The sequence below is a fragment of the Dendrobates tinctorius genome, unplaced genomic scaffold (genome assembly GCF_039654945.1).
Source record: "Dendrobates tinctorius isolate UK_male_01 unplaced genomic scaffold, ASM3965494v1 ptg000011l, whole genome shotgun sequence".
Lineage (NCBI taxonomy): Eukaryota > Metazoa > Chordata > Amphibia > Anura > Dendrobatidae > Dendrobates > Dendrobates tinctorius.
The window spans coordinates 115,261,114-115,276,784 of NW_027361679.1; the positions used below are offsets into that span (position 1 = coordinate 115,261,114).

The window sequence follows — 15,671 nt, forward strand, 5'->3', positions numbered from 1 at the left end:
ATACACATATTTGATATTGACGCATTCAGAATTGCCTGATCTATCAATATTAAAAAGGATTAACCTGATTGCTAAATGGCGTAACGAGAAAAAAATTCAAAACACAAGAATTACATTTTTTTGGTTGCTGCAACATTGCATTAAAATGCAATAACGAGCTATAAAAAGATCGTATCTACATCAAAATGGTATCATTAAAAGCGTCATATCGGAACACAAAAAATAAGCCCTCACCCAACCCGAGATCACGGAAAACGGAGATGCTATGGGTCTTGGAAAATGACACGATTTTTTTTTAAGAAACTTTGGATTTTTTTCACCACTTAAATAAAAAAGAACCTAGACGTGTTTGGTACCTATGAACTCAATTACCTGGAGAATCATAACGGCAGGGCAGTTTTAGCATTTGGTGAACATGGTTAAAAAATTTTTTTAAAAAAACAGCTGCAGAATTGCCCTTTTTTTTGCAATTTCACTGCACTTGGAATTTTTTTTCCCATTTTTGAGTATACTATATAGTAAAACCAATGCTGTTGTTCAAAAGTACAACTCGACCCGCAATAAACAAGCCCTCACATGGCCATATTGACGGAAAAATAAAAAAGCTATGGCTCTGGGAAGAAAGGGAGTGAAAATGAGAAAGGGCTGCGACGCGAAGGAGTTAAGATCAGCTGCTTGCTTAACCTTTACTGGCTAGTTTACAGGGGATCCCAGAAAATACATAAAAAACGCACTATGTGAACTCAGCCTTAGGCCGGTTTCACACATCAGTGTCTCCGATACGTGTGGTGACAGTTTTCTTACGTACCGGAAACACTGACATACGTAGACCCAATCAAATGAATGGGTCTATGCACAGGTCAGCGTGTTTTCACGGACCGTGTGTCCATGTGCAAAACACGCTGACAGTGCGGATCACATGGACCCATACAAGTCAAAAGATCCATCTGTGTGCCATCCGTGTACTGTCTGTGTGCGTTTTTAAAGTCATAGGGTTAAAATAGAAACAAATTGTTTCAATACAAGGACACACGGACAGCGACAGCATAATGACAGCACACGGATGGTACACACAGACACATGGATAGCATACGGATTTTCCAGTACCGGAAATATCAGGATGTGTGTAACGGGGGCTTTAAACTGCTGACAATGTGCAGTTGTAACCATACTGTGGTTACTACTCAGAGGCAATGGCGGATCTTAATAGGGGCGGATGGGGCGGTCGCCCCGGGCCCAAGGTTTTTTGGGGACCCAGGGGCAGGGGCGGGCTGGGCCGGGTGGCAGAGAGGCAAATGCCCCCCGGACCGCTCCCCCAGCACCTGTACAGGGCCGGCCGTGCCCTGTGCTGTGACGCCGCCGGCAGCAGACAGCCGCCCGCGTCACATTCTATGAGGGGCCGGGAGCTGTGCACGGCCGTCACCTTGACGGCTGCTCAGCTCCGGCTCCCTCCGGCTGTACTTCCGGGTCAGATGTCGGGCGTGCGCGATGACGTCATCGTGCACGCGCCGACATGTCCCGGAGGATGCTGAAAGCAGAGGCGCTGCTGGGGAGCGAGCCGGCTGTGAGGTAAGTATGGGGAACTTTTTTTATTTTTTTTTATTTATAAAATGAATTAAATGGGGGAGGGGGTGAGTGGGGGCTGTACACAATGAAGGGGGGGGTGACTGGGGCCTGTATATGATGAAGGGGGGGTGACTGGGGCCTGTATATGATGAAGGGGGGGTGACACGGGCCTGTATATGATGAAGGGGGGTGACTGGGGGCTGTATATGATGAAGGGGGGGTGACTGGGGGCTGTATATGATGAAGGGGGGTGACTGGGGGCTGTATATGATGAAGGGGGGTGACTGGGGGCTGTATATGATGAAGGGGGTTGACTGGGGGCTGTATATGATGAAGGGGGGGTGACTGGGGGCTGTATATGATGAAGGGGGGTGACTGGGGTTGTACAGGATGAAGGGGGTGAGTGGGGGCTTCACAGGATGAAGGGGGGATGAGTGGGGGCTTCACATGATGAAGGGGGGTGAGTGGGGCTGCACATGATGAAGGGGGGGTGAGTGGGGCTGCATATGATGAAGGGGGGGTGAGTGGGGCTGCACATGATGAAGTGGGGGATAAGTGGGGCTGCACATGATGAAGTGGGGGATAAGGGGGACTGCACATGATGAATTAAGGGGTAAGTGGGACTGCACATGATGAATTAAGGGGTAAGTGGGACTGCACATGATGAATTAAGGGGTAAGTGGGACTGCACATGATGAATTAAGGGGTAAGTGGGACTGCACATGATGAATTGGGGGTAAGGGGAACTGCACATGATGAATTAAGGGGTAAGTGGGACTGAACATGATGAATTGGGGGTAAGAGGGACTGCACATGATGAATTGGGGGTAAGAGGGACTGCACATGATGAATTGGGGGTAAGGGGGACTGCACATGATGAATTGGGGCTAAGGGGGACTGCACATGATGAATTGGGGGTAAGGGGCACTGCACATGAAGTGGGGGTAAGGGGGACTGCACATGATGTGGGGGTAAAATTAACTGCACATGATGATGGGGGAGTGGGACTGCACATGATGAAATGGAAGTGGGGATAAGGGGCTGCAAATGATGAAGCGGCACTGCAGATGAAGTGAGTGGGTGATAGGGGACTGCAATGGATGAAGTAAGGGGACTTCAAATTAAAGTGGGGACATTAAAGTGGATCCCCTATGGCCAGGATCACGTTGGGCGATTTTGTGCGTATTGGCCGTAGGCCTACAGCTTATGTGCAACGTCTTTTTAGGCCATGTCCACACGTGGTGGAATGGTGGCGGGTTTTCCGTATGGACCCGCAGCAAACCAAGTGCTGCGGTCCGTACGGCTGTCAATTCCCGCACGGGGACCGCAGCGCTCAGGTGGGAAGGGGGGTATAGGGGCCCAGGTTTTATGAACAGCCCCGGGCCCATAGTCCACTTAATCCGCCACTGCTCAGAGGTTTCCATTTTACCAGTAGCACGGTGTCGCAAGCACAGCTGTGCTCCTGTACAAATGTCATCCTTTCCCTCTGAATATTGTGCAATCTGTTCTTTGAAAAAGCTCTGGTGTGTTACCACAATGTCTCACGTATGCACAGTGTTGGGTTGTTAAAGAGCCCCCTTTCTATTTCTACATACTTGAGCGTTCGGAGATGTTCTTTCTTCCAAGAATCCTTACATACATAAAGTGACATAAGTGGAGTTTATAAAATGGGGCCATGTCCAAAAGGCTTAAAATGTAACTATCATTTGGGTGAGCTTTTTATCTATTGAAGTCTCTGTATAGTGTTGCTGATTGGCAAGAATCCAACACCTTAGACCCTCCACTGACTGGTCCTAACACTGCTCCTGCATGAGCTGTGCACAGAGCCTCAGAAATCCCGATTTGCCAGCAAAACCCAACATGACTTTAAGCAGTGATTATAATAAAGTAGTGGGTTGTACTAGGTTCACATTTCCGTTGGCTGTGTGTTTGGACGGCGTTAATGCAGTGTAATGCTGCATTAATGCTGCCATAGAATTAGGGCCTTTTCACATCACGTTTGTGCTGCGTTTGCATGCAATGCGCTTTTCAGGTGCATTAATGCATGCGTTAACGCACCCATAGACTTGTATGGGAAAAACGCATGAAAATGCAATGCAAAACTCGGTTGCGTTTCAATGCATGCATTTTTACCCCAGCGCAGAGGAACGTTGCAAGCAACGTTTCCTGTGCCCTAGGTGAAAACACATGCGTTCAAATGCAACCGAATTTTGCATTGCGTTTGCAATGCGTTTCTATGCGTTAATGCACGTGAAAAAAGCATTGCATACAAACGCAGCACAAGCGTTATGTGAAAAGGCCCTAACTCTATGGCAGCATTACACTGCGCTAACGCTACGTTAATGCTGGTCTATGGCAGATCCGTCCAAACGCACACCCGACAGCAACGTGAGCCTAGTCTGCTGCGTTCACACGTAGCTCATTTCACGCATTTGGAAGCGCTATTTAGTGCTAGGGTAAATGCAGTGAAATCCAGTAGCGTAGCGCATCCCAACAAAAGCAATGGCTTTTGCTGAAATGCGTTCACACAATCCGTATTTTTGAGGACACGCTTTCACTGCAAAGCGTGTCGGCAAAAAGAATGACCATGTCAATTCTTTGTGCCTTTTTCGGCCTGCCACTTGCCACCGCTACAGGGCAAGTGGGAAGAGCGCATGTAATAGATGTGCCTTTTCTGAGAGGCTACGGGCTGCTATTTTTAGGCTGGGGGGGCCAATATCCATGGTCCCTTACCAGCCTGAGAATACCAGACACCATTTGTCTGCTTTAGCTTGGCTGGTTATCAAAAATGGGGTGGACCCCACGCGGTTTTTTTTATAAATTAATTTAAATAATTAAAAAATACGGCATAGGGACCCCTCTATTCTTAATAACAAGCCTTGCTGAAGCTGAGGATTACAGCCAGCAGCTGCCTGTTTTACGTGGCTGGTTATCAAAAGTACATTGGAGACCACGCCTTTTTAAATTTATTTCTAGCACAGGTGGTGGCTGATGAATACTCCCATCAGCTGCCTCCTGCTTTCAGTGTTATTAGTAGCAGCAGGTATAGGATGATGGGAGTAGTAGTTTCACCAGCTGCCGCCTACTCTTGCTGTAATCAGTGGAATATAAATCTCAACAATCTTCTCTGCTTGCGCTGATCACTGGTAGAGCAGAAGAGAGTAATGTAAGCTGTCTTCAGCACCCAGTTCCAGGGAAAGGGAACAGCGCTCACTGTAGTGCTGCTTCCCAGGCACCAGTACTTGTCACACTGATGACACACGGATGTCATCCATGTGTCATCAATGAGCATGACGTTTTGCAGCCCGTGCTGCTGTTAGAAACCAGACATGTCAGCGTATTTTGCCCTCAGGCCGGGGTCACACTGGCGAGGAATACGGGAGAGTGAGAGGCGCAAAAAGCACTCATTAGACACGGACAAATGATTCGCTATGAGGCAGCTCCCAACAGCCATATATTTCTCATCCGTATTCTACTCTCCGTGCCACTCGCAGCATGCTGCGATTGTCAGCGTACTACGCCCGTAGTACGCCAATGCAAGTCTATGGGTGCGCAAAAAATACGGATTACACACGGACCACACATGTGACTTGCGAGAAATACGCACCAGGTGTCTTTTAGAAACCCTGTCATAGGGCTCCATTATATGTCCATTTTGCAAGCCTGCGAGAAAATCTCGCCATACGGATGCCATACGGATTGCATACGGATGCTGACATGCGCAAAATACGCGACCACACCTTGATTACGGATGACATACGGAGCACTGTTTAGGGGTCTGTCATCCGTATTACGCATGTAAAATACTGACCGTATTTTGCTCTGGTTAGTGTGACTCCAGCCTCAGACAAATAGTCAGTGGAAACACAGTGACATGTGCACAGACCCATTCACTTGAATGGGTCTACATGTATAAGTGTCTCCGGTACATGTGAAATCTGTCACCACACACACCTGACACAGTGTCCTCTGAAAGAGGTCTAACAAAGGGTTAGAGAGAGCAAGCAGCAGACACTTTGTGCATTTTTTTTAATTAATAAAGTTAGTTTTTGGATTATCGCTATTCGGAATATAAAACACTAGCTGAAGAGCCCGGCGTTGCCTGGGCATAGTAACCAACTGTGGTAAGTTATAACAAATTATAATGATTATATTGCACACAAAAACCGTGCATCTAATCATATCCTGTGTGATACCGTCTGCTGAGCCGTGTATCTAATACTATTCTGTGTGATACTGACTGCTGAGCTGTGTATCTAATCCTATTCTGTGTGATACTGACTGCTGAGCCGTGTATCTAATCCTATCCTGTGTGATATTGTCTGCTGAGCCGTGTATCTAATACTATTCTATGTGATACTGTTTGCTGATCTGCGTATCTAATCATATCCTGTGTGATACTGACTGCTGAGCTGTGTATCTAATCCTATCATGTGTGATACTGACTGCTGAGCCGTGTATCTAATCCTATTGTGTGATACTGTCTGCTGAGTCATGTATCTAATACTATTCTGTGTGATACTGTGTGCTGAGCTGCGTATCCAATCCTATCCTGTGTGATACTGTCTGCTGAGCCATGTATCTAACCCTATCCTGTGTGATACTGACTGCTGAGCCGTGTATCTATTCCTATCCTGTATGATGCTGTCTGCTGAGCCGTGTATCTAATCCTATCCTGTGTGATACTGTGTGCTGAGCCGTGTATCTAATCCTATCCTGTGTGATAGACTGCTGAGCTGTGTATCTAGTCCTATCATGTGTGTTACTGACTGCTCAGCCATGTATCTAATCCTATCCTGTGTGATACTGACTGCTGAGCAGTGTATCTAGTCCTATCATGTGTGATACTGACTGCTGAGCTGTGTATCTAATCCTATCCTGCGTGATACTGACTGCTGAGCTGTGTATCTAATCCTATCCTGTGTGATACAGTCTGCTCAGCTGTGTATCTAATCCTATACTGTGTGATACAGTCTGCTGAGCTATGTATCTAATCCTATCCTGTGTGATACTGACTGCTGAGCTGTGTATCTAATCCTATCCTGTGTGATACTGACTGCTGAGCCGTGTATCTATTCCTATCCTGTGTGATACTGTGTGCTGAGCCGTGTATCTATTCCTATCCTGTGTGATACTGTGTGCTGAGCCGTGTATCTATTCCTATCATGTGTGTTACTGACTGCTCAGCCATGTATCTAATCCTATCCTGTGTGATACTGACTGCTGAGCAGTGTATCTATTCCTATCATGTGTGATACTGACTGCTGAGCTGTGTATCTAATCCTATCCTGCGTGATACTGACTGCTGAGCTGTGTATCTAATCCTATCCTGTGTGATACAGTCTGCTCAGCTGTGTATCTAATCCTATACTGTGTGATACAGTCTGCTGAGCTATGTATCTAATCCTATCCTGTGTTATACTGACTGCTGAGCTGTGTATCTAATCCTATCCTGTGTGATACTGACTGCTGAGCCGTCTGTCTAATCCTCTCCTGTGTGATACTGACTGCTGAGCTGTGTATCTAATCCTATCCTGTGTGATACTGACTGCTGAGCTCTCTATCTAATCCTATCCTGTGTGATACTGACTGCTGAGCCGTGTATCTAATCCTATCCTGTGATACTGACTGCTGAGCCGTGTATCTAATCCTATTCTGTGTGATACTGACTGCTGAGCCGTGTATCTAATCCTCTCCTGTGTGATACTGACTGCTGAGCTGTGTATCTAATCCTATCCTGTGTGATACTGACTGCTGAGCTGTATATCTAATCCTATCCTGTGTGATACTGTCTGCTGAGCCATGTATCTAATCCTATCCTGTGTGATACTGACTGCTGAGCCGTGTATCTAATCCTCTCCTGTGTGATACTGACTGCTGAGCTCTGTATCTAATCCTATCCTGTGGGATACTGACTGCTGAGCTGTATATCTAATCCTATCCTGTGTGATACTGTCTGCTGAGCCATGTATCTAATCCTATCCTGTGTGATACTGACTGCTGAGCCGTGTATCTAATCCTATCCTGTGTGATACTGACTGCTGAGCTGTATATCTAATCCTATCCTGTGTGATACTGACTGCTGAGCCGTGTATCTAATCCTATCCTGATACTGACTGCTGAGCCGTGTATCTAATCCTATTCTGTGTGATACTGACTGCTGAGCCGTGTATCTAATCCTCTCCTGTGTGATACTGACTGCTGAGCTGTGTATCTAATCCTATCCTGTGTGATACTGACTGCTGAGCTGCGTATCTAATACTCTCCTGTGTGATACTGACTGCTGAGCTGCGTATCTAATCCTATCTTGTGTGATACTGACTGCTGAGCCATGTATCTAATCCTATCCTGTGTGATACTGACTGCTGAGCTGTGTATCTAATCCTATCCTGTGTGATACTGACTGCTAAGCTGTATATCTAAACCTATACTGTGTGATACTGACTGCTGAGTCGTGTATCTAATCCTATTCTGTGTGATACTGTCTGATGAGCCGTGTATCTAATCCTATCCTGTGTGATACTGACTGCTGAGATGTGTATCTAATCCTATCCTGTGTGATACTGACTTCTGAGCCGTGTATTTAGTCCTATCCTGTGTGATACTGTCTGCTGAGCTGTGTATCTAATCCTATCCTGTGTGATACTGACTGCTGAGCCGTGTATCTAATCCTATCCTGTGTGATACTGGGCTCCCCCTGCAGTCTGTGTCAGAGGGTGGTCTGTGTTGGCACGGTAATAAATTGTGTTATTTCCAGCTTTACAGAAGGACGATAACACCATAGAAATGATAAGAATAATAAGCCTCAGTTACCACAACTGTCTACAAGGAAAACTGTTGCTGATAGCAACCAATCACAGATCATTTTTCATCTTGTAAACAGCTCTGGGACAGCGTGGCGTGTTTTGAGTGGCGACTTTTGTGTTTGGACTTTTATGTCGCGAGGTTGGTGTATGTGTGGTGAAATGTGTGGTGAGGGTGGTATATGTGTTGAAGCACGTGGTAGTGTGTGGCGCATTTTGTGTGTGTGTTCATATCCCCGTGTGTGGTGAGTATCCCATGTTAGGGCCCCACCTTAGCAACTGTACGGTATATACTCTTTGGCGCCATCGCCTCTCATTCTTTAAGTCCCCCTTGTTCACATCTGGCAGCTGTCAATTTGCCTCCAACACTTTTCCTTTCACTTTTTCCCCATTATGTAGATAGGGGCAAAATTGTTTAGTGAATTGGAACACGCGGGGTTAAAATTACACCTCACAACATAGTCTATGACGCTCTCTTGGTCCAGATGTGTGACTGTGCAAAATTTTGTGGCTGTAGCTGCAACGGTGCAGATGCAAATCCCGGACATATATACATACCCACATTGCGCTTTATATATTACACAAATCTCTGATTGTTCAGTTTTGATAGAATTCAAATTTCCCTGAATGTGCACAAGTCTGGGCCAGTGACGGAGCGCAGCCAACAGAATCACCAGGATCTACATCACAAAAGGAGTAGTAGTGGAGGAGGAGGAGCGCCGAGAGATGGCTGCTCTGGCATGAGGCTCCTGAGTTTTTTAGTTTTTTTTTTTTCCCTGTTTAATTGTTAATTCTCCCTTTGGTTCACTCACCATTGCGTAGCTACAGGATTCGGCAGAGCTGGGAGTAGTGTGGAGACTGCGATCAGCTGGGACCGGTGTGTGTCTTTCTGTCCTCGTGGAGCTCCGTGCCTGGGTTCAGCTGGGAGAGAGTGAAGCTGCTGGCTGCCTGCCAACTTTCCTACAACTTGTACCCATTTCCAGCAAGCAGATGATCCCAGGATAGGAAACCTGGTGGAGTGTGCGGTGCTGGAGTTGTTCTGGAGATCTTGTGGTCCACGTGGAGCTGTAGGGCTACAGGATTCGGCAGAGCTGGGAGTAGTGTGGAGACTGCGACCAGCTGGGACCGGTGTCTTTCTGTCCTCGTGGAGCTCCGTGCCTGGTTTCAGCTGGGAGAGAGTGAAGCTGCTGGCTGCCTGCCAACTTTCCTACAACTTGTACCCATTTCCAGCATGCAGATAATGCCGGGATAGGAAAGCTGGTGGAGTGTGCGGTGCTGGAGATGTTCTGGAGATCTTGTGGTCCAGATGGAGCTGAACGGGTGAGCTGGGCAGGTTTGGACTGACTGTTGGCATGTCCCCTGATGTCCCTGTCTTGTTGCACCCATGCCCTCCCCCCCCAGCAGTGCTGGGAGCAACCTTTATGGAAAGTTGTACATTTAACTCTGCTAAGCTGTGACTGTTCAGTCTTTATAGCTACAAGCTGAGTGTAATCATGGCCACTGCACTCTGTAAACCTACTCTTATGATTTCAAGGGACGATTTATTATTCTGGTATCATCCGCAATTTCTCATGGACTCCCCTTCTTGGAGCATGATTGCTAATTCAACAATTGAGTACATAAAATCCACTACTTCTGTGAAACCTGTGGAGGTGTACTGCAAGAGAGGTAGGAGAGGAGGCGTCCTGGCACGCCTTCGGAGGAGAGGGTTCAGAACAGCTCTTCCTTCACTCCACTTGGCTAATGTCCGTTCCTTATCTAACAAAATGGAGGATCTGAGCTTACTTTGTAACATGAGATCTGATATGGCCAATTCAGCTGCTCTTTGTTTTACTGAGACCTGGTTGAATGAGACCATCCCTGATTGCAGTCTGGATCTACCTGGTTTTGTATCTACAGAGCTGACTGTGATTGTGTAGCTTCAGGTAAACAAAGGGGGGGTGGGGTATGTCTCTACATCAACACTAGCTGGTGCTGTGATGTTAACATACTGGGAAAAGGTTGCTCTCCAGATCTAGAGTACCTTGCACTCAATTGTAGACCATTTTACTCTCCAAGAGAGTTTTCATCTATGGTTCTGGTTGCAGTATATATTCCCCCTCAAGCATCTGTTAAAGCTGCCATTGGTGAATTAGCTTGCAAAATATCAGAATGGGAGAAAGGATCTCCAGAAGCATTTGTGATCGTAATGGGGGACTTTAACAAAGGAAAACTCAAACCTGGATCTCCCCAAATTTACTCAACATATAAACTGCTTCACGAGAGAGAACAATACGCTTGATCACTGCTATACAGTCATAAAAGGGGCCTACAGGGCAGTGAGGAGAGCAGCAGTGGGCTTTCCAGATCATTGTCTAATTCATTTAATTCCAGCCTACAGGCAAAGGTTGAAAACATCCAAACCTACAGTTTATACAAAGAAGACATGGTCTGAGGAGGCAAAATTGCAACTACAAGCATGCTTTGAATGCACGGACTGGGAGTTATTCCAGGAAACATGCTCGGGTCTGGATGAATGGGTTGATGCAGTGTCCTCATATATCCGTTTTTGTGAAGACACGTTTATTCCATCCAAATCTGTCCACTTTCGGGGAAACAACAAGCCGTGGTTTACAAATAAAGTCAGGTTGATCCGTAAGAGAAAAGAGGAGGCTTATAAAGCAGGCGATATTACTGAATTCAAGAAACTTAGGAACTCGCTATCTAAAGAGATCTAGTTAGCCAAACACGAGTATGCAAAGATTCTGGAGGAAAGGTTCTCATCAAAAGATACTAGATCTGCATGGAGAGGATTAAGAGAGGTCACCAATTATAAAAGCCACCCCACTATAGTGAACCCAAGCAGAAGTCTGGCAGCAGAGTTAAATGAATTCTACTGCAGATTTGAGGCAAGCTCTACACACAGTGGCTATTCATCTCTCAGCTCCTCAGTCTGTTCATATAAAGATCATTCATTGTGCAATACCCAAGTAGTGATCTCCGAGGCAGAGGTGATACGCATCCTGAAGGGACTTAAGGTCAAAAAGGCACCTGGCCCTGATGGTGTATCTCCAATGTGTCTGAAAGTATGTGCTACCCAGCTTGCCCCTATACTGACAAATATATACAATGTGTCACTGAAAGAGTGCATTGTACCTCAGTGTTGGAAAAGTTCCACAATTATCCCTGTCCCCAAGAAAGTGGGATCCTCTGAGTTGAACGACTATAGACCAGTAGCACTCACATCTGTAGCTATGAAAGTCTTCGAAAGAATTATGATGTCCCACCTGATGAAATTCACGCAGAAGCTATGGGACCCGCTTCAGTTTGCCTATAAGGAGAATTGTTCGGCAAACGACACTGTCAATCTGGCACTGAAGTACATTTTGGATCATACAGATGAACGGCACTCATATGTCCGGATTCTTTTCATGGACTTTAGCTCAGCGTTCAATACCATTGATCCGAATTTACTTCATAAGAAAATGGTAGCTCTTGGAGTCCCTTTCAACTTATGCTTATGGATTTATAACTTCCTGACAGCCAGGATGCAGAGTGTAAAAGTTGGACCATTCACTTCGGACACCTTGGTCACAAACATCGGGGCACCTCAGGGGTGTGTTTTGTCCCTGTTACTGTTTTCTCTCTATACGAATGATTGCATCTCTTCAGCAGACTCAGTAAAAATCTTGAAATTTGCCGATGATATGACACTGATTGGTCTCATCAGGGGAAATGCTGAAGACTTGTATCGGAGTGAGGTGGAAAGAATATGTGACTGGTGTAAAGCCAATAATCTTGTACTCAACACTAAAAAAACTGCTGAGATGGTTGTGGATTTTAGGAAAGATCAACATGAGATACTTCCAATCTACATCCATGACGAAGTGGTTCTTAGGGTCACAGAGACCAAATTCCTTGGTGTTATCATCTCTCATGATCTTAAATGGGAGAAAAACGTGGATGCTGTTATAAGAAAAGCACAACAGAGGATGTTCTTCCTGCGTCAGCTGAAAAGATATGGTTTGTCTAAGAATCTGCTGATCTTATTCTTTAATGCTGTCATCAGATCTGTGATTTGTTCCTCTCTGATAGTCTGGTATGGGGGAGCCACTGCGCTTGAAAAACTCCGCTTACAAAGGACTTTCAGAACAGCAGAGAGAATTATAGGTTCCCCCTGCCTAAAATCCAGGATCTTTATGATAAGAGTATTCGATCCCACGCATTGAAAATTTCATCCGATCCCTCTCACCCGGGACACTCCTCATTCCAACTACTCCCTTCAGGACGTCGCTTCAGAGTCCCCAAATGCAGCACCAACCGCCATATGAACAGCTTCTATCCACTCTCTGTTCAACAATTAAAGTGTCATGTGTAGACTATATACTGTATCTGTCTTGTTAGATGTTACTTGTTGTATCTGTTGTTATATATTATGTTGCCTCTTTGCCACAAAGAATTCCTTGTATATATGTAATATGTACTTGGCGATAATAAATTTGATTGATTGATTGACAAAAGTGGTGAAAATTGCACCAGAAATGTTCTCCGGTGACCCTGGACATTCCTGTAATAATTCACATCACCACCGTGTTATATAGCAGGAATGTTGGTGGCGCTCTGTTATGGTGACTGTCGGTTGCGTTCTTTTATGATGACTCTGTCGGTTGTGCTCTGTTATGGTGACTGTCGGTTGCGGTGTTTTACGATGACAGTTGGTTGCGCTCTGCTATGATGACTGTCAGTTGCGCTCTGTTATGATGACTGTCAGTTGTGCTGTTATGTTGACTGTCGGTGGCGCTCTTTTATGACTGTCAGTGGCGCTCTGTTATGATGACTATCGGTGGCGCTGTTACCGTGACTGTTGGTTAGGCTCTACTATGAGTGTCAGTGGCGCTCACTTATAGTGACTGTCGGTTGCGCTCTTTTATGATAACTGTTGGTGGCGCTCTTTTATAATGACTGTCAGTTGCGCTGTTATGATGACTGTTGGTGGCACTCTTTTATGATGACTGTCTGCTGCTGTTATGATGACTATTGGTGGTGCTCTGTTATGATGACTGTCGGTGGCGCTCGGTTACCGTGACTGTCGGTTGCGCTCTATTATGATGACTGGTGGTGGCGCTATGTTATGATGACTGTTGGTGGCACTCTTAGAGTGACTGTCAGTTGCGCTCTTTCATGATAACAATTGGTTGCGCTCTGTTTTGATGACTGTCGGTGGTGCTATCTTATTATGACTGTTGGTGGCGCTCTCTTACAGTGACTGTCGGTTGCGCTCTTTTATGATGACTGTCGATTGCTCTCTGTTATGTCAGTTGTGCTCTCTTTCTCCCAATGAAGCTCCTCCCACTTCTCACAATGTCGCGGCTGTGGACAGACGGGAGACGCCACATTCTGGTGACACTGAACAATCAGCGCTGAGTGTAATTATTTGTATTACAGAAAGTATAAATGTAAGATTTATAAATCAGAGAAAAAAAAAAAAGAATTTTAACCTAATCCATAAAATATAGAACAATGTAAAGAACCTTCCTGTCTGACCGGTGAGGTCTGCGCCATTAACCCCTTCCTGTCTGACCGGTGAGGTCTGCGCCATTAACCCCTTCCTGTCTGACCGGTGACGTCTGCGCCATTAACCCCTTCCTGTCTGACCGGTGATGTCTGCGCCATTAACCCCTTCCTGTCTGACCGGTGACGTCTGCTCCATTAAAACCTTGAGAAATTCCATAAAAACTCATTAAAAAGGTAGAAGAGGGGACTAGAAGAGAGGAGCTCAATAAATCAACCCTGTGCATACTGGTCGTAGGTATTATTGGCCTCTGGGGGCGGCCATGCATTTGTACACCCGTCCCCTGCCGCCTGACACACTGCAGGACACAGCCTCGGGCGTACCGCACAGGCTCAGTAACGAGTTGGCCAGGCTTCGCTTCCACCACGGTGTTTGTGGGGTCAGGGGACATGAACGCAGGCCGGCGGCCGCCATGTTGGTAGGGGACTGGCTTTTTGCCTCACAGCGATGACGAGCAATGTCGTTTCCGAGCAGCCATCTTGAGTGTGGAGGGCTCTATGACAGGGATGCCCGGAAGGGATGCGAGGGCGCTTCCTGTGAGCAACGCAGACCGCTACACCGAGGTATAACGGGGATGAGCAGGGACTGAGGCCTCTGTGCTGCTGCAGGTGGAGCGCGCGGGAAGGCGGACACGGCCGTGGGAGGATGTCGGCCAGCGCCGTCTACGTGCTGGACCTGAAGGGCAAGGTGAGAGGCTGTCACACGGCTGGCATCTCCGGGCACCGCGGCGTGTGCTGCAGTCACGGGTTCCCCAGTGTGGAGCCATGATCACGGGTGCTGCTGGCCATTCCCTGCCTCAGCACTGGCCACAAAGGGAGAGGCCTGCCGCTCACCCCGAGCTGGGCGCCTCCACAACAAGCCGCAAGGCTTCATTCACACTGCCAGGTCTGACTTGGCTCTTTATAAGGCAGTAAAGGGTGATGGAGAGGGGATCAGTTTTTCAAGGCTGCTGTGAAAACACTACACTGATGGCTCCGGTGTGAACAGAGGCGACTGGATAAATCACCTGTCAGACAGTCCTGATCCCAGAATGTGAGCTTGTAGACTGAGCACTGATGTGTGACGAGTTCTCCTGTTTTGTTATTAAGTTCCTGCCGCTTGCTCACTATGAAGGTACTGTCACACTTAGCGATGTACCAGCGATCCCGACCAGAGATATGACCCGGTCAGGATCGCTGGTACATCGCTAAGTGGTCGCTAGTGAGCTGCCACACAGGCAGATCTCACCAGCGACATCGCTGGGGACGCGGGTCGCTAATTACCTGTCAGACCAGGCGATCCTGCGTCGTCCCGCCCGCGTCCACGCCTCGCTCGTCGTCACAGCAGGAAGCGCCACAGGAAGCTGACGACGAGAAACAGTCCTGAACATTCTCGCGCGATCAGCGATTACCAGCGGGGGAGCGGGTTGTAGGTAAGTATCAGACACAGTGATATCGCTAGCAATATCGCTATAACGTCACTAGTTATAGCGATATTGCTAGCGATATCTCTTAGTGTGACATGCCCTTGAGGCTACGTTCACACGTAGCGGAAATTACCGTGAGAATTCCGGAATTCCATTCCGCGGGAAAATTGCATTTTAAATTCCCGCAGATAAAACTAGCATTTTCCAAGTGATCTGGAGCATCGCTTGGAGAAATGATTGACAGGTTGGTCACACTCGTCAAACATAGTGTTTACAAGTGTGACCAACTTTTTACTACTGAGGCAGCCTATGCAGCCTCAGTAGTAAAAGATTAAATGTAAAAAAT

General features: G+C 46.8%; 2 protein-coding genes across 3 annotated transcripts in view; one reads left to right on the top strand and one right to left on the bottom strand.

Annotated features, from left to right (window-relative positions):
* LOC141049741 (uncharacterized) overlaps positions 1-9,580 on the bottom strand; it is a 214,271-nt gene extending 204,691 nt beyond the window's left edge. The window contains exon 1 of the mRNA XM_073546490.1: positions 9,182-9,580. The gene's annotated coding sequence lies outside the window, so the exon portion shown is untranslated. The remainder of the gene's footprint in view (positions 1-9,181) is intronic.
* A 55-nt stretch (positions 9,581-9,635) lies between these two features.
* The window catches only part of AP1M1 (adaptor related protein complex 1 subunit mu 1), an 80,139-nt gene continuing 74,103 nt past the window's right edge, over positions 9,636-15,671 (top strand). Inside the window, exon 1 of one of the 2 annotated variants that reach the window (XM_073546454.1) lies at positions 9,636-9,689. In XM_073546454.1, the coding sequence (XP_073402555.1) occupies positions 9,651-9,689 (39 nt within the window). In that variant the 5' untranslated portion in view covers positions 9,636-9,650. Of the gene's footprint in view, positions 9,690-14,386; positions 14,608-15,671 lie in introns of those variants that run through there. The other variant, XM_073546444.1, reaches the window with a different exon arrangement.